Source organism: Bombyx mori, chromosome 27 (assembly GCF_030269925.1).
Source record: "Bombyx mori chromosome 27, ASM3026992v2".
NCBI classification, from domain to species: Eukaryota; Metazoa; Arthropoda; class Insecta; order Lepidoptera; family Bombycidae; genus Bombyx; species Bombyx mori.
Genome location: NC_085133.1, coordinates 8,049,464 through 8,067,708, shown reverse-complemented (window position 1 = coordinate 8,067,708; position 18,245 = coordinate 8,049,464). Strand labels below are relative to the sequence as shown.

The following is an 18,245-nucleotide window of genomic DNA, read 5'->3' as shown; positions in this document are numbered from 1 at the left end:
CTTCATTTTTTATCCTTAAATCATATTTCTCTTGTAATAGGGAATGCTGTGTATAAGAGAAACGACTTAGCTCGCTTTGTCCTTTCCCTCTCTCCACGATCGCGAGAGATTTTGCGAGACGCTCTGTCTATTTTCTCACTCTCACTCATCCTAAATTGTATCTTTTCTCTCTAGCCGTAACGAATATTTCGCGAGTTAAATTTTACTCTCAACGCACCTAAAGATATTTCACTTCAAAAATCACAAGCTCAATGGACTCACCGAATCTCTAAAACTTAATTATAGTGTTAGAGTCTTAAGATCACAAGCATACAGGATGATGTTTTTTGCAAAAATCGCTTTCATACGAATTTATTTTTCATACGGTACAGTCATATACTGTGAGAATTTTAACAATGTATTACATATATAACGAGTTCTTATGTGTAGTTAATTTAAAGTTCAATTTCAAATGAACATTGATGTACGATTATTTACGTCAAATTTCAATTTATAGTTAAGTCATTTTAAGTCAATATATTCATACAGGTAGGCGTCTGTGGATTCGCTATGAAACCTACATCTTTATTATTTTTAATTTATTGGTTAGGTAGACGAGCTCACGGTCCACCTGGTGTAAAGTGGTTACCGGAACCCATAGACATCTACAACGTAAATGTCGCCACCCACCTTGGGACATAAGTTGTAAGGTCTCATTTTTAACAGTACAATGGCTGTCTCGCCCTTCAAACCGAAACGCATTACTGCTTCACGGCAGAAATAGGCAGAGCGGTGGTACCTACCCGTACGGACTCACAAGACGTCCTACCACCAGTAAATACTTCAGTACTTGATCTTTTCATTTGCATTCCATTGCGTGTAATACAAAAAATCTAGGGGTACGCGATTACTATTTAAATCAAAATTTACTACATTTAATTCATCACTGGTTCCTTCAAAAATAATATTTTCCTACTTTCTGGGCGGTACGCGATAAGTTACAACATGTAATTTTTGTCCATGATTTATTTTCTTTCAATATAAATATGTAATAATTATTTATGTACTTGAATAATGAATAATGAACTTTAATAGCAGTTCAGTATGTATCAAAGTGTCAAGTGGGCGAAAATGTAAAGAAATTGCATTGAAAACAATTATTGGTATCGTACAAAAAGTGCATTCAACTCCGATAAAATCAGATTGTTTTACTTAAATTTATTTCGTCTCATCTATAACTAGTCTACTGGCGGTAGGACCTCTTGTGTACTGCACGGGTAGGTACTGTTACGGGGTGGATCCAGGAGCTCTTTACAAAAAAAAAGGAAACTGTGTCTGGCACTGAATTTATTTTATAAAAGAAATAGTACAAACGATGTGTTTTCGCTACTCAAGCCAAATCTGTTCTGCCACGCTTTAGTAATAAATCGTCTTTATATAGAGATGATGCATTCAAGAATGCCTTTGCATTATTATTTATATTGCGTTATTATTGAGGGGCATATGTAACAGTACCACCACCCTGCCTATTTCTGCCGTGAAGCAGTAATGCGTTTCGGTTTGAAGGGTGGGGCAGCCGTTGTAACTATACTGAGATCTTAGAACTTATATCTCAAGGTGGGTGGTGCATTTACGTTATAGTTGTCTATGGGCTCCAGTAACCACTTAACACCAGGTGCGCTGTGAGCTGGTCCAACTATCTAAGCAATAAAAAAATGACTACTTGTACCCGCATTCGTTGTCAAATAGATTCGATACATGAATTACTTAGAATCTTTAGGCACGCTTTCCTATGATGATTTATGAGTCTCTACTTCCCCAAACTTAGAATAATTTCCCTTGCCAAAAAGTCTTGAATTTTATTTGCCCTGTTCTAAGAAGTCTCAGCCCTGCCCTATATTAAAAAGTAAAAATTTCACAAGAAGACATTTCTCAAACGCACGTAAATAGGCCAAACATCCTTTTAACGTGAAACAGTTGGGTTTAAAAAAAAAAACTTCAATATCATAGACTTAAATATTCTGACTTTAAAAAAAAAACTATAATACAATTCTCATATCTGGATCTCGTCATAAAACGTGCACGACTCATTATTTAGATTAAGACTTTATGTGTTTAGTTTTAAGGTCGAAATTGAGGTTTTGAAGTTTACGTGTCAGTTGAGTCTTGAACTGTTGCGCGCCGAACTAATCTTGATAGTTGTTAAATACAAATATTTTTATTAGTTAAAATTAATATTATCATCAAAAATGTATATCAAAGCTGTTCGTTTGTCGGAACTGATTTAGTCACTTAATGACTTATTGAGTTATATTATTATGTAATATGTATTACATATTGTCCAAGGTACTAGATACGTCTCTTTTCACTAGACAAAAATATAATGATATTAATATAAGTATCTTCTTGTTCTCACGAGTCTTAGATATAATCAAAATTACGTTTACGATTTTAATTTCATCCTGAATATAAAAAAGAATTGGCACATATTAGAGGCGCGTTACATATATTGCTGCATCTGTACATATAATAATACTAGCTGACCCGGCAAACGTTGTGTTGCCTTAAATAAGATTTCTAGGGAAATTCTAGTGTAGAAAAAAAAACTTCATTCAATCACATAATACCTAATTATAACCAAAAAAAAAAAAATCCAAAAAATCAAAATAAAAAATAAATGTTTGGGGTGGACAACACTTATCACTTAGGGGTATGAAAAATAGATAGTAGCCGATTCTCAGATCTACTGAACATACTATTGATACACAAATAAAACCAAAAAAATATGGCTGGCAAGCTACGATTGATACACAAATAAAACCAAAGAAACATGGCTGTAAAATGTATAGTAAGACAGGAGACCGGCTTCGTCCTCATCCCTACTACGTGATGTTTGCTGGATGAGTGGTGACACCTGGCTAGGATAACTGATAGATTGATAGTTGATCAGTAGTCGACCGGCGAGAGCGGGAGATCAAATTTTAATATAAAAAAAATCATAATTAAAGGAACTTGAAATTATAAACTATGAATAAGAATTTATCGTACTGCAATTATAATATTTGATTGCCATCTTGCAACCTTATTGCGGATCTGTGCATAGAATAAAAAAAATAAAAATCGAGTTGGAAAAATAGGGGTTGATCGTATAAGAGTGAAAATTGAGAGTAATATCATTTTTTTTATTTTAAGTCATGACAAAGTAAAAAAAAATCTTGCCAAAAAAATCTTGTCAAACTAAAAAAAGCGTATTTAAAAAGGTCAACTACGACCAAGTAAACTGTAATATATAGAGGGGTGAACGGTTATTTTGGCGAAATTATTGCAGATTTACAGGGGAACCATTTTAAGTTTAAAATTTTGAAAAAATGTCATAACAGAAAACTTCTGCTGTTTGAACGGGGTGAACGTAATTGAAGTTCAATTAAAAACATCGAATCGTTGATACTAATACTAAATAAAACGGATGTTTAATTACACTGATAAATGTCGCGTATTAAGCGCGAAATGTCATTTAAACCATACATCCTTTCACCACTCGATTCTAAAAAATAGTAATTATTAGTAATAAAATGAAGGAAAAATAATATAAGAATCTAAAATACTAGCGTAAATCTGAAGTTTATCTATATATTAATACGTGAAGTAAAAACTTTGTACCTCTTTTTACGAAAATTGCGCGGACGGAGGAGTATGAAATTTCTCACACTTATAGAGAATATAGAGAAGGAGTGCACAATGCTAATATTTTTTGAAAATAATGCATAAAAGATACTTTAAATCAACAAAGAAAACATTACACACACCACCATGTATTTGACACAACACATACACAAAAATATACTTTTTGCTTACTGTCAATTGGGAAACTTTTGTTATTGTTTAAAGTCTGTGGTCGAATTGAAAATAGATTAATATTCTTTGTCTTTAATATTATTGATCTATAGTGCAGTTTTGGCGAATACTGTTATTATATATCGAAATATAATAGTGTTTGACAATAGAACCATAATAATATTTAAACTTATAATTTCAATTAATTATAGTCGAATCTCGACTACTGCGGGGCCACTAGTCGGATTAAATGCACAGTAATATTTTATGTATCCGAAATAGCAAAATACATACCTACATACAAAAATAAATATTTATAGGTAACGATCAAAATGAGTCATGCCGTCTATAATTTGCACTTGCGTCATATAGCACGTTGATTTGATACGTTCTATTTTTGATCCTTTGAGAACCGGCACTCACCGTGAGATCGAATTCGCTCGCGGCTATTTTGAATTACGTGCTTTACATTGCCGTTCATGTCGGTCGTATTATTACCGAATCCATGTTTCGAAGCTATTTATCGTGTTCTACATCAGCTGGAAATTGCTTAATTGGAATAATTGATGTATCCGTAATTAGAAGAGTAAAAATTCCCAGAATTTCTCGCCAGATCTTCTCTGTAGGTCGTGATTCCGATCCGATGGTAGATTCTACGAAGCACTGCTCTTGTTAGGGCTAGTGTTAGCAAATTCTCTCAGGTTGAGCCCGCGAACTCATCTATCCGGTCGCAGCCGGAATAGCTCCTAAGGCTACCAGCGAATTGGTAGGGGGAAAAAATGATAAAAATTAGCCCAGTATATGACGCGTCGTGAGTTCAACTTCATGTCTCAAACGATCACTTCTCGACTTTCTGGCTCCAACATTCACGAATCAATACCAGCTAAAGAGCATAACTATTTATTTTAGCAAAAAATAAACTTGAAATATTTATCTCGAAAACAAATTTGACGCTTTATATTTATGAGCTTACGGAAATGTTGAATATCTCTGAAGGGCGCGAGATAAAGTTTTTTTTCTTTCATGAACAAGTTCAGAAGTCGTTACTATTATACAGCTCAATTTCATGACTAGGCAAGTTTTATATTAGTCAAAGCGCGTAGGAAATTAAAATTTTAACGATAACTTTAATCGACTATTTATTTTTGTTTTCATACTGGTGGTAGGATCTCTTGTGAGTCTGCACGGGTAGGTACCACCGCCCCGCCTATTTCTGCCGTGAAGCAGTAACGCGTTTCGGTTTGAAGGGTGGGGCAGCCGTTGTAACTATACTGAGACCTTAGAACTTATATCTCAAGATGGGTGGCGCGTTTACGTTGTCGTTGTCGTTGCCTTTGGACTCCAGTAACCACTTAACACCAGGTGGGCTGTGAGCTCGTCCAGCCTTCTAAGAAATAAAAAACACAGGGTAATTAATAGATACGAAATATTTAGGTCTTCTTCTTGCCCTTATCCAACTATGTGGGGTCGGCGCAGCTTAACCTCTGTTTCCATTCAGGCCTATCATGCGTCATCTTTACACTCACATCGTTCTCCTTGTTTCACACACTCCATCCAAGTCTTTTTAGGACACCCTCCTCACATGGCCGTCTACTTTATTATCCAGAATCTGTTGGATCTCTTCGCATAACATTCCCATACCGAGATAATTTTAAAACAATAACAAATATTGTTAACAAATAGTTCGTAGCGTATGCGCCGCCTCAATTATAGGAAAACACAGCATTCATGGGACAACACAAGTATGTAATAACAACACTACATAATACGAAGTAATTATGGATGTACAGTACATAAAAAATAATAGTAATAATAATTCTTTATTTCTTTGTTCTTCTAGTCGATTTTTCGATATTTTATATTGATGATTTATTTTTTATAACAAATAAATAAATAGAATAAAATATACGCGCTTTAACAAATCTGTAAAGTCCATAAAAGCCACAGCCGATATTGTCCTATTGAACACAGATATATATCCGTAGAGAACCAATAATTTCATGTATGTATCTAATCTCTTATGTTCTTTTTTTTGCTCCAAAATGCTTCGTACCATCTGGTCTGAGACGCTTCGAAAACTTCAAATCAATCTGAACCTTACGGTAACCGAAATAAGTGTTAATCTATCAATCGTATATAAAAATAACTTTGTGTTCAAACCTGGTTAGTTTCTCATTGGGTTAATGTGTATTGGTGTGAACGCTTGCGCCGAATCGATCGAAGAAGTCTAGAACCGCAAAAAGTCTAGTGTTAATATCTGAATAGTTAGTAGAGGAAGGTGATGGATATTTTTTTAACTCCTTAAAAGTTTAATAATGTTTTTATTTGTTTATTTTATTAAAGTGAGACTTAAAGAGTGTTAGATTGTCTATCGAAGTGATAGTTTAAAATTGATCGTGTGAAAAATTAAAAAAAATTACATTCGTCGAGTTAATGCTGCGTTTATATATGCTTGCTTTATATCTCGTGAGTGATGTGGTATTGGCTGATATTTTCGTGAGGTCAATTGGGAGGGATCGGACGAACGAGTGCCCACGCGCTGGTCAAAAGCAAACAAAATCCCTCAGCAGTCTTAATTATGGCTGAGACTTGCACCGATATTTCGAGTATTCACTCCAGATACGACCTTTAATAATAAGAGAGAGAAAGAAAGAAAGAAAGAAAGAAAGAGAGAGAGAGAGAGAGAGAGAGAGAGAGAGAATTCTTTATTGTACACCAAAAAAATTAAATAAACAATGCGATAAATTACATACAAAAAAAGTACAATTGGCGGTCTTATCGCTAAGACCGATCTCTTACAGACAACTATCAGGTGGACAAGAATCATTTGGAAACGAATTACGCGCGGTGTACCAATCCAGTGAAATATATATACATACATACATACACACATAAAGATATACATATATCTATAAATATACATACAAATACTTAATGTAATATAATAATTATTATAAAAAAATTTGCTTCTTTTCTTTTCCTAGCCCTTGATGTGGCTTAGATATTGTACGAATGCTAGGTTTGACCGGCACTATAAATATCATGTAATTAATGTATGAGTTTCTAAAGGAAATCATTTCGGAAACAGATTCAAGGCGAAGGGCATGGACATCGGTGTTTCGGACGAATACCTCAATGGGGTTCCCGTAGAACCCAGCTCCAGCGAACATGAAGATGAAGAAGGTATACGACATCCAATTACCATTTTTTTTAGTTTATCTACATAATTACTGGTGATAGGACCTCTTGTGAGTCCGCACGGGTAGGTACCACCACCCTGCCTATTTCTGCCGTGAAGCAGTAATGCGTTTCAGTTTGAAGGGTGCGGCAGCCGTTGTAACTATACTGACACCTTAGAACTTATATCTCAAGGTGGGTAGCGCATTTGCGTTGTAGATGTCTATGGGCTCCAGTTACTACTTAACACCAGGCGGGCTGTAAGCTCGGCCACCAATCTACGCCTGCACCACCCTTCAAACTGAAACGCATTACTGCTTCACGACAGAAGTAGGCGGGGTGGTGGTACCCACCCGCGCGGACTCACAAGAGGTCCTACCACTAGTAATTACGCAAATTATAATTTTGCGGGTTTGATTTTAATTACACGATGTTATTCCTTCGCCGTGGAAGTCAATCGAAACATTTGTTAAGTACGTATTTCATTAGAAAAATTGGTACCCGCCTGCGGGATTCGAACACCGGTGCATCGCTCAACACGAATGCACCGGACGTCTTATCCCTTAGGCCATGACGACTTCAAAATGTATGTATGCGTGTATGTGTTTATGTATTGGCTCGCAGACGAAGACTCGATCCTCAAGAACTCGTACAAGCACAGCTCGAAGGGCGAGCAGCCGGTGTCCTTCTGCAACATGAGCGAGATAGTCGGCAGGTTCGAGAGCGGCCAGCACTCCGCCTCCGAGAGACACCGCGAGAGGAAACAGGAGATCCAGAACATCAGGAGCAGACTGTTCATGGTGACTCGTCGTTGCGTTAAATAACATCAAACTCCTTTCCAGATACATACAAAGCTATCTATCTATCTATCTATATATATAAAAATTAATTGCTGTTCGTTAGTCTCGCTAAAACTCAAGAACGGCTGGACCGCTTTGGCTGTTTTTAGTCTTGAATTATTCGTGGAAGTCCAGAGAAGGTTTAAAAGGTAGATAAATATGAAAATGCTCGGAATTAAATAAAAATAACAATTTTGTTTTTCTTTTGATATGGCCACCGTCGGACGGATTCCTTTTGTTTGTTTAAAGTTATACAGAATTCTAGGTCCTTTATTTCTCGATTAAGGCACTACGAAGTCTGCCGGGTCAGCTAGTTTATATATAATTCTACTGTAAGTGTGTATGTCACTGAACTCCTCCTAAACGGCTGGACCGATTTGAAAGATTGTTTTTGTATACGTGTGGGTGGCGCTCTGGGCGGTTTAGATTCACAAATCAGCCCGGCAGATGGCGCTGCAGTCGGTATATAGGTTATTTATCTATACGGCAACTGAACGGCTGGATCGATTTGAATGAATTTTATCTATGCATTCATTCGTTAATTTTTTTCATTTTGTATATGCAGGACAACGTTTGTCTGGTCTGTTACTTTTATAAGACCATGAGTACTTATCCACTACGCTAGGACGACTACATAATCCAATGCATCTATTAATTTCAGGGCAAACAGGCCAAGATCAAGGAGATGTACGAACAATCGGTCATGCAAAGCGAACAGAGTGAGTAAGAAACGTTATAATGTTCTATTACTGTAGCGGGACTATTGAGAGTCGACGTGGCCCGACACCACCACCCAGCGCTGCCACCGAGCCAAGAGTTGTGAATTAAAGGGTAGGACGGTTTTTTATACAGTGTGCCTAATGCGAGTTTTTTAACGTTCTCGATAGCGTAAAAGTTAACTAAAATTAACGTAACGTAAACTAAATTTAATGTTCTCGATAGCGTTAAAGTTAACTAAAATTTGTATGCAGTTGGAATATGTACCGCTATTTTGGTTAACTTTTACGCTATCGAGAACGTTAAAAAACTCGCACTAAGCACACTGTACAATTAGACTTCGACTGTATGTCGCAAGGTCTGGGCAGTTACGTTGTATGGTCTATGGGCTCCGGTAATTGTGGCAACAATAAATACATTAAAAAGGTCATTGACATGGTTTACGACACTAGACGACGCTAGATCACTAGTCTAACTAACACATACGTTCTCAAGTAATATATTCAGTGATATTTATCATCTTCATATAGGGCAGCCTTTCCCAAAGTGGGCGATAACGCCCCCTTGTGGGCGCTGCAGGCCTAAAGGGAGGCGGTAAGAGATCCAGAAAAAAATAGGGGGTGTTGTGTAGAGGCTTGGCAGACGATTTGTAATTTCATCTAAGAGGACTCTTAGACACTGACTGAGCTTTCGCTATAGTTATTTTTAAGTAGGTGAAAAAATGGGGGCGCTAATAATTAATTTATTCTCATAGTGGGCAGCAGACAAAATAATTTTGGGAGCCCCTGATATAGAGGGTGTATTGCAGGAATAAATCCCGGAGCGGGAAGTAACTACATGCCTGAGTAAATCGAAAATCTTAATAAACATGGCAATTTATTTTAACGTTTTATTAATATTCAATATCACTTACTAGCAATCTAATACAAATTCAACTAAAGAGGACGTTGACCCTAATTTTACTTGATAACTTATTGTGTATACATTGCGTGCTATGCAAAAAAAAACATTAATTTTAATATTGTCGTCTACTATAGCCGCATTTACATCATTATGTTCAAACCTAAATTAATCTCAGATTTATTAGTCAGTTACTCATTAAAACCATAATTATATACATAACAATAACAGCACATTCTACATTCGCAGGCGTTACGTCAGCCGACAAAATAGCCCGCGACTTGGAACTGGATAAAGAGAAAGCTCGGGCCATAAAGCAGCGCTTCGAGAACGGCGAGCTTTTCAACGACGAAAACCAACCGCCCAGGAACAGGGAGATCGACGACAAAGCTCTCTTCAATGAAGGTCTGTTCATCTGTCAACCCTTTCAACCCTAACTAACAGCTATATTATACTAGTTATATTGTATAAGTCGTCGTGGCCTAACGGATAAGACGTCCGGTGCATTCGTGTTGAGCGATGCACCGGTGTTCGAATCCGGCAGGCGGGTACCAATTTTTCTAATGAAATGCGTACTTGACAAATGTTCACGATTGATTTCCACGGTGAAGGAATAACATTGTGTAATAAAAATCAAACCTGCACTAATATATTTAAATAATAATACTAACCTTTTTTTTAATGTATAGACCGGTGGACGAGCCCATAGACACCTACAACGCCTGCCCCACCCTTCAAACCGAAACGCATTACTGCTTCGCGGCAGAAATAGGCAGGGTGGTGGTACCTCCCGTGCGGGTAGTCACAAGAGTTCCTACCACCAGTAGAATATAATAGTGAATAAATATGCGATACGATTGCAGGTATCGGTAAGAAGTCTCGTTCTATATTCCTGGAGCTGGATGCGAACGCCAAGAGCACGGGCCCCGCGTCGCCGCCGCCGCACCAGCCGCCGCGCCGCAAGGAGATCGTTAGTCGCTTCATCCACTATATTTGAGTCGTCTATTATCAAAGGTGGCAATCTGTGCATTTGGACAAAAAAATGTTATTGATATGTCAATACAGATTGATTTGAATATAATCGTCTCCTTCAAAGAATACGGTTCAAAACCTGCATTAAATAAAGGTTAATAGTTAACCTGTTATTTATCTAAGATGTCGTTCCGAAGAGTTTTGTGACTGCCAATGGAATACAAAATCAAGAATTCGTTTTTCTGATTTACCAATAATTTTCCAAAAGTCAGATTGCCGGCTTTGATAATAGTCGACTTATTTACTAACGTGATGTCCTCAAATATATAACCCCTCGGAAATATCTGCGAACCTGGCACTTAATGACGTCATGTAAACTAGAGAGACAGCAAAAATGATACTAGATGTAAAAAAAGGGATTGTGTGATTTTATGAAACCACGGTAAAAGTGAAACTTTTTTTCACATTACAGACATTTAACTCTGACAAACAAAATTTACATTAAAAACTGACAAAAACAAAATAGCGTGGAGCACAAATGAGTAATAGTCTGTACACTACACGGTCGGCTGCTGCGAACTATAGGCGCCGCCATATTGGCCTTGGCTGCTCTGACGAGCGCCTTTCACTTTATCCCTACTCCGCGGCCGACCGTCACGCGACATGCAACACACAGACGAAAAAGTTTGAGACAATTTAATAAAAGTTTCACTTTAAATTAAAAAATATTTTATTTATGTCGGTGTATCTATCAATTTTTTTTTTTTTTTTACAATTTTAAAAAACTTACATTACACGTAAAAAAACAATACACAGAAAAGTTAAGGGCAGGAGAAATTGGCGAAACTATGTGTGTACAGTCCCACCCATCTTATAATAAAATACTAAATAGGTAGTTTATTAATATTTCACTGGACATTAAGGCGAAGCGCATACCGGCCGGGTGCGCAGATTTCCGACGGGTTGTATATAAAAACTTACAAGTACCTAGCCCGATTTACTCTAATCTAGGGACCAGGTTTATTGTCCGATGCGCATAGTGCGAATTTTTTAACGTTCTCGATAGCGTAAAAGTTAACTTAAATGTATATGGAGTTGGAACAGCGCCCCTAGCGGCAAACGTAGGCAAACGTTCCAAGCCCACAACTAAGCAGTAAATAATTAAAAATATGTAATTAAATAGGTGAAGAATTTTTTTATTATTATAATATTTTTTTTCCAAATTTTAAACTTGACACTTCTGTAAAGTTGCAAATACATCGCTTAAGCCAAACAGCCTTTCAACTATCGATATCAAAATAGCAAGTCTATAAATGTACAGCCCAGTAGTAAAGTAAGTTAACTAGTAAAGTAAGTAAGTTAACTAAGTATGTATGTATGTGTATATGTATGTATGTGTATATGTATGTATATATATGTGTATCTATTTGTAACCTGATCCCAGATAACGGGAACAGGGACGGATAGTAGTAGTAGTAGTATGTATTTGTAATTTGTAACTTAATATAAATTTCATTGCACTTACCACTTTTTTTTTGCCTACCTAAGCTGATAGCCTTGAGAGGCTATATCAGCGTCGCCTTAACTAGTAGGTGAGCTCACGGGGCTCAAACCTGACTTACCACTATTTACTCTACACTACTAGAGAATGACTTAGGCATTAAGCCCGCCAATGTAAATTTTATATGAAGTGTGATAAATAAATAAAGTGCGCGTGTCTGATTCCAGCCCTTTGTGCCAAAGGACGTGGTCCGCGCGGCCGATAAGCTTGAGGACGTGAAGATCGAGACCGCCGATATATCGGACCGGTTCAAGTTCTTCGAGACGTACAAACCGGAGACCAAGCGCAAGGAGTTCCGCATGACGCCGCCCAGACAAGTCCAGGTGCGAGAGCTTCTCTATCTTCTATAATGTATTATCTATAGTACACCGCAACATACCTGCTATATTTTTTTTATATTTTCCAGAATTTCTATAAATTATATGGTTGTCTGGAAGAGATCGCTTTTAGCGATAAGACCGCCTATTGTACAAATTTATCTGTTTTTTGATTGTTTTTTTGAATGTAAATTGTGTTTTGGTGTGCAATAAAGTGTATTCTCTCTCTCTCTCTCTCTCTCTCTCTCTCTCCTCATATAGGATAATGAGTAAATAGGGGACCGGGTCAGCGGCTCTCAACCTACGTGTCGCGATAGGCACTTCCCATACGGTGCTTCCCAAAGTAAGGCCAACGCCCCACAAGGGGACAATTTGATCATTAAGGGAGGCAACCGCACTAAATTAATTAAAAAAAAACTGTATTAAAATTATTTTGAATTTGTATTTCAGTTTTTTATTATATGCTTTAAAATATAATTTACTGTGTTCTGATAACAATTTCATAGTGATTTCTTCCTAAAATCTATCATTTATATTTCTTAAACGAACAAATCAATTATTTAATGTTAAAAAATAAAATACCACATCCCTAGAATTATCGAGAATATTCCATATTTTCCATTTATATTCCATACTTTGTGGTTTCGCTATCTGACAATAGATGGTGTTGTACTTCTCGAGTATTCTATGTGCTACTAGGTCTTTCGATATTCGTTCGACTATTCGGCGATAGATGGCGTCACTCTTACCGGCGTTAGTCTGTTACTGGGTTAGAAAAGTTGGGAATCGCTGGATGTTGTATTGGCGTGTGATCGTCCGCAGCGCAAGTCTCCGTCGCCGGAGCCATATCGCGCGCCGGACGTGGTGCGCGCCGACCAGCCCGCACCTCCACCCCCTGCCGCCCGCACCTCCCACATCATCTCCGTGTTCCGCCAGCTCGAGCACTCGCAGCAGCAGCAACAGCCGACAGGTCCGCCCATATATTTTTTTGTACTGGTGGTAGGACCTCTTGTGAGTCCGCGCGGGTAGGTACCACCGCCTTGCCTGTTTCTGCCGTGAAGCAGTAATGCGTTTCGGTTTGAAGGGCGGGGCAGCCATTGTAACTATACTGAGACATTAAATATCTCAAGGTGGGTACCGCATTGACGTTGTAGATGTCTATGGGCTCCAGTGACCAATTAACACCAGGCGAGCTGTGAGCTCGTCCACCCATCTTAGCAATAAATAAAAAATCATATTGTAAAGAATAATTGACATTGCCTCTAACATTGCCGATGTCCTTGAGCGACACTAACTATTTAACATCAGGTGAGCCGTGACCTCGACTACCCACAATGACAATAACTTACTGCAAAGTAAAGCTTATGTTACAAAGAATACCTCGTAGAAAATATATGAGTTACAACGTTTACAAGTAGATCCGTTTTCGGAGAAAAAAACCTCGGTTTCCGTGTCCCAGGTCCCAAGCCGCTGAAGTGCTTCACGCCCCCTCCTCCCGGGGAGGGGAGCCGTCACCTCGACACCTCGGAAGACGAGTACTCCTCGGAGTACGAAGACGACAGCGAGGACGAGCGCAGGAGACAGTACCTGGATGCCAGAGACAGAGACGAGGCTCTCAAACAGGTACAGAAACCACAAAAAAATTGATATATATAAAAATGAATTGCTGTTCGTTAGTCTCGCTAAAACTCGAGAACGGCTGGACCGATTTGGCTAATTTTGGTCTTGAATTATTTGTGGAAGTCCAGAAAAGGTTTAAAAGGTAGATAAATATGAAAATGCTCGGAATTAAATAAAAATAACAATTTTGTTTTTCCTTTGACGTGTCCCCCGTCGGACGGATTCCTTCGGGTTTGTTTTAAGTTTATTTTATTCAAAAGTTTAGGTCTTTTATTAAATTTATCGATTGAGGCACTACGAAGTCTGTCGGGTCAGCTAGTATTCAATATAGGCTCGTAATGAAGATTGAATGATCTTAGAGTATCTTCTGTACTGGTGCTTATGAGAGAGGTTAACAGACACAGCCCGCTGAGTTTCTCGCCGGATCTTCTCAGTGGGTCGCGTTTCCGATCCGGTGGTAGAATCTGCGAAGCACGGCTCTTGCTAGGGTTAGTGTTAAAAACGACGTCAAGTTAGAACCCCGTGACCTTACCAGTTCGACAAATCTAGTATGACCCCTCGAGGTCACTAGAGTAGGTAGGAAAAAAAAGGACTGAAGGAAAGAAAGGAGCTCCCCTTCACGGTGTTTCCCGAGCGCTATGACATGTCCTTCTTCAAACGAGGCTTGTGGAGTATACTTAACGGTAGGCAGCGGCTTGACTCTGCCCCTTGCATTGCTGAAGTCCATGGGCGACGGTAACCACTCACCATCAGGTGGGCCGTATGCTTTTCTGTCTACAAAAAAGGCACCAAACTTATGTCCATTACTGCCGTCAAACAAAGTCTTGAGCCGTTTTACCCAATAGATAGTTTGACGCCCCCCCCCCCCCCACATTCCCCCTACAATAACCAACATCGTCTAGTATCAGCCACGAGTCTTACACGTAGACTATCTTTCATCACGTGAGCGATTCATGACAGCGGTACAGTCGTATACCTGGATACAAGTACACCAGCCGTCTTATGCAAATCTGCATTGAGCTCATAATAGCACTCGTCAGCGTATGGACGCTTGAAAGGCAAACGTGACTAAGCGATAATGCGTGAACTTTGCAGTAGACTAATTTAAAGTTGAAATACCTGAAAAAAATTATATATTAACGAATCTAGCTGTAGGATTAAAATAATTTTAGTAGACCTAGAAATATATATTTTTTGCGCATCGAATATGGTTATTGCCTGTCATCACTACATAGTATAAAACAAAGTTGCTTTTTTCTGTCTCTATATCTGTCTGTCCCTACATATGCTTTAAATCTTTAAAACTACGCAACGGATTTTGATGCGTTTTTTTTAATAGATAGAGTGATTGAAGGAGAAGGTTTATATGTATTATAACATCCATTAAATAGTGGAGAAATAAATAATAAATTACAGTTTCCGAAGCGAAGCGAGGGCGTGTCGCTAGTTTATGTATAAAGCAGTTATTGTCGCTTAGTCACGTTTGCCTTTCAAGCATCGATATATATATCAAGGTGACACCCCTATAACATTCCAGGCGCAGCAGTTGGCCAGAACTAAGAGCTTCCGCGACCGCTTCGAGCACTGGTCCGAGTCGGAACCGCGACGGTCGCCGTCCGCCGTCGTCATCGAGCGCGAACAAAATGACGACGAGGGAGAATCTCAGCTAGAGACCGCTAAGAGGTATGGTAACCTCACCGTCGCGTGGTCTGTGAAGTGGCAATAAATAAATAAAACGTACCGTCAATTAATTCATAGTAAATAAAAGTAGACATAAGAGGTAAGTCGTCGTGGCCTAAAGGATAAGACGTCCGGTGCATTCGTATGTAGCGATGCACCGGTGTTCGAATCCCGCAGGTGGGTACCAATTTTTCTAATGAAATACGTACTTAACAAATGTTCATGATTGACTTGAATGATGAAGGAATAACATCGTGTAATAAAAATCTTTTTTTTTTACCCATGAGTCCGCACGACAAGACGTCCTACCACCAGTATATTTAACTCTTAAGCCCTGGGGCTACACGTATGAAAAATCTATCCCTAGTTAGGCTCATTAACCGATATCCGGTTATTGTTATTACTGTTACAGTTTACGTCAGAAGTTCGAGAACATGCAAGTTCACCAGACGCCGGTCACCAAGACCTTCGCTAACAAAGTCAATCGATTCGTGGTGAGTAGCATAGTTCATGTACACTTGTAAAGAAAAACCTTTATAGTATTTAGAATTTTAAAAACCCTTTAGTTTTAAAATTTGATTTTTACTTAGACACCCGTCAGTTATTCAGTGAAGAGAGTAGTTCTGTTTTTCATAATATTTATAATAATACTGTTTGAAATGTGAATTTAAAAAGAGATAAAGGGCTTTAAATGTTGTTTTCTTCTAATATTGTACAAAACTCAATTAAGTATTTTATCGTTCATTCATTCTGGAGTATTCTATATATTTATGTACAAGACAGATGTGTCTTAGATTTTTATATGCGTTCATATGCTTTGAATTGTCAGTTTAGAGGTTTGTGGCAACCCCGGCTATGTTAAATGAATATTGTATGCTTAATGATAGCCATAGTGGAGATCTGCTAGTATTGAAGACTAGTTGGTGTGCAAGTATACCAGCGTTTCCCAACATTTTTTGTGCCATGCCCCACTGTAACATTTTTAAAATTTTTATGCCCCCCATATATAATTTTAAACATAAAAAATGATTTTTTCACTTAAGAAACATAAATGATAGGTTTTTCGAAGAAATCGCTATGAAATTGTTATCAGATCACAGTCAGTAATATTTCAAAACATATAATAATAAACTGAAATTCAAATTCGAAATCATTTTAATACAGATTTTGTATATTAATTTAGTGCGATTGTCCCCCTTAAATATCAAATTGCCCCCTTGTGGGGCGTGGGGCCTAAGTTGGGAAACACCGAAGTATACAGTGCTCAAGCCTTTTTTAGTTTTTATTAAATAGCAAGATAAGATATATTTTGTAGCGATTCCTTTAAATAATTTATTTTCTTTTACAGTAAGGGCGAAATTAAGGAAGCCGTGAAACCAAAGGTATATTTACTTACGAAATTAGTTTTTTTTTTAAATATATAATTACATGTTTGTCTTGCCAAGTTTATAGTCGATTTTTTTATTTAATTTTTCTTGTTATTCTTAATAGAACATTATCAATCAAACATTTATAGATTATAAATGAATAATTTGAACATTGGTTAAAGTGTTAACCATTGAAATTCTGATAAATATTGTTTGATAGATATTACTGAGAAACATGACATTTTTTACTAATTTGCATAAACATCGAATAATAATTTAAGTGGATTTAAAAAATATGTGTAATTAGGTATTAGTTAAATGTTTATTTATATAGTAGAATTGATAAGGATGAACATTTTTTTAAGAGAAATCAAAGTGCCTTCTGAGTGCAATTTTGTTCTAAATAGTAATTTATGTATACACATATTTTTGTTGTTTGATAATAAGTATCCTTAGATTTATTCAAAGTTTCTAAGTCCTATATACATAGTAATATCGTCATTGTCGCTCATTCGAAGTTTAAGTGAAACATTATTCATATTTTCTTGAATATATTCAATAAGGTATACCCGCTCGCTATATCTTATCTGACATATATAAAATTTTCGAATATTTACAAATTGTTTTTTTTTTAAATATTTTATTCGTAAATTAAAGATTGACATAATTAAGTAATCTTGCCGATACTTGCACTGTGCCATTATTTTGATATTTATGTAAAATATATTCATATACAAATTAACAATTTAATAGTTTATAAACGTTTTACGGATCTGACTGAAAATTGATATTTCTCACTGTATTTTGTTTTGTACTTAACAGATTTATTAAAGGTTTTATACCGTTATCTAATAATTACAAATGTGGTCATTTTTAAGAAAAATAAATGTTAAAAAGGAAATAGATGTTTTTTTTTCATTTCTTTCCGACACGACCAAGTCAACGTTAAATTAAAATGTAAATTGTTGAGATCACAAAGTATAATGTGTAATTTTGAAACTCCACCCATAATTTGATACTTGTGAGGTGGTAGGGTTGTTAAGTTACGGTAGGTTTTCGGTAGGCAGCGCCTTGGCTCTGCCCCTGGCATTGCTGAAGTCCATGGGCGACGGTTACCACTCACTATCAGGTGGGCCGTATGCTCGTCTGCCTACAAGGGCAATAAAAAAAAAAATGTAGTAAAGGAAACAAGGGTAGCAGCGGTCCTCCGAGGACTCGCCGGTGAAGGCACCAGTGTCTCCGAAACCGGGGCTAGTCCTACCAAACCCTACTTATGTTAAAA

At 37.4% G+C, this 18,245-nt stretch overlaps 1 protein-coding gene across 3 annotated transcripts in view; it reads left to right on the top strand.

Annotated features, from left to right (window-relative positions):
* Positions 1 to 17,864, top strand: part of LOC101742771 (protein-methionine sulfoxide oxidase mical3a) — a 37,987-nt gene extending 20,123 nt beyond the window's left edge. For all 3 annotated transcript variants that reach the window (XM_062676579.1, XM_012697799.4, XM_038020793.2), the window contains exons 7-17: positions 6,902 to 6,996; positions 7,615 to 7,790; positions 8,491 to 8,548; positions 9,696 to 9,851; positions 10,310 to 10,416; positions 12,147 to 12,302; positions 13,119 to 13,266; positions 13,756 to 13,919; positions 15,454 to 15,599; positions 16,009 to 16,090; positions 16,945 to 17,864. In XM_062676579.1, the coding sequence (XP_062532563.1) occupies positions 6,902 to 6,996; positions 7,615 to 7,790; positions 8,491 to 8,548; positions 9,696 to 9,851; positions 10,310 to 10,416; positions 12,147 to 12,302; positions 13,119 to 13,266; positions 13,756 to 13,919; positions 15,454 to 15,599; positions 16,009 to 16,090; positions 16,945 to 16,947 (1,291 nt within the window). In that variant the 3' untranslated portion in view covers positions 16,948 to 17,864. The remainder of the gene's footprint in view (positions 1 to 6,901; positions 6,997 to 7,614; positions 7,791 to 8,490; positions 8,549 to 9,695; positions 9,852 to 10,309; positions 10,417 to 12,146; positions 12,303 to 13,118; positions 13,267 to 13,755; positions 13,920 to 15,453; positions 15,600 to 16,008; positions 16,091 to 16,944) is intronic.
* Positions 17,865 to 18,245: the final 381 nt, after the last annotated feature.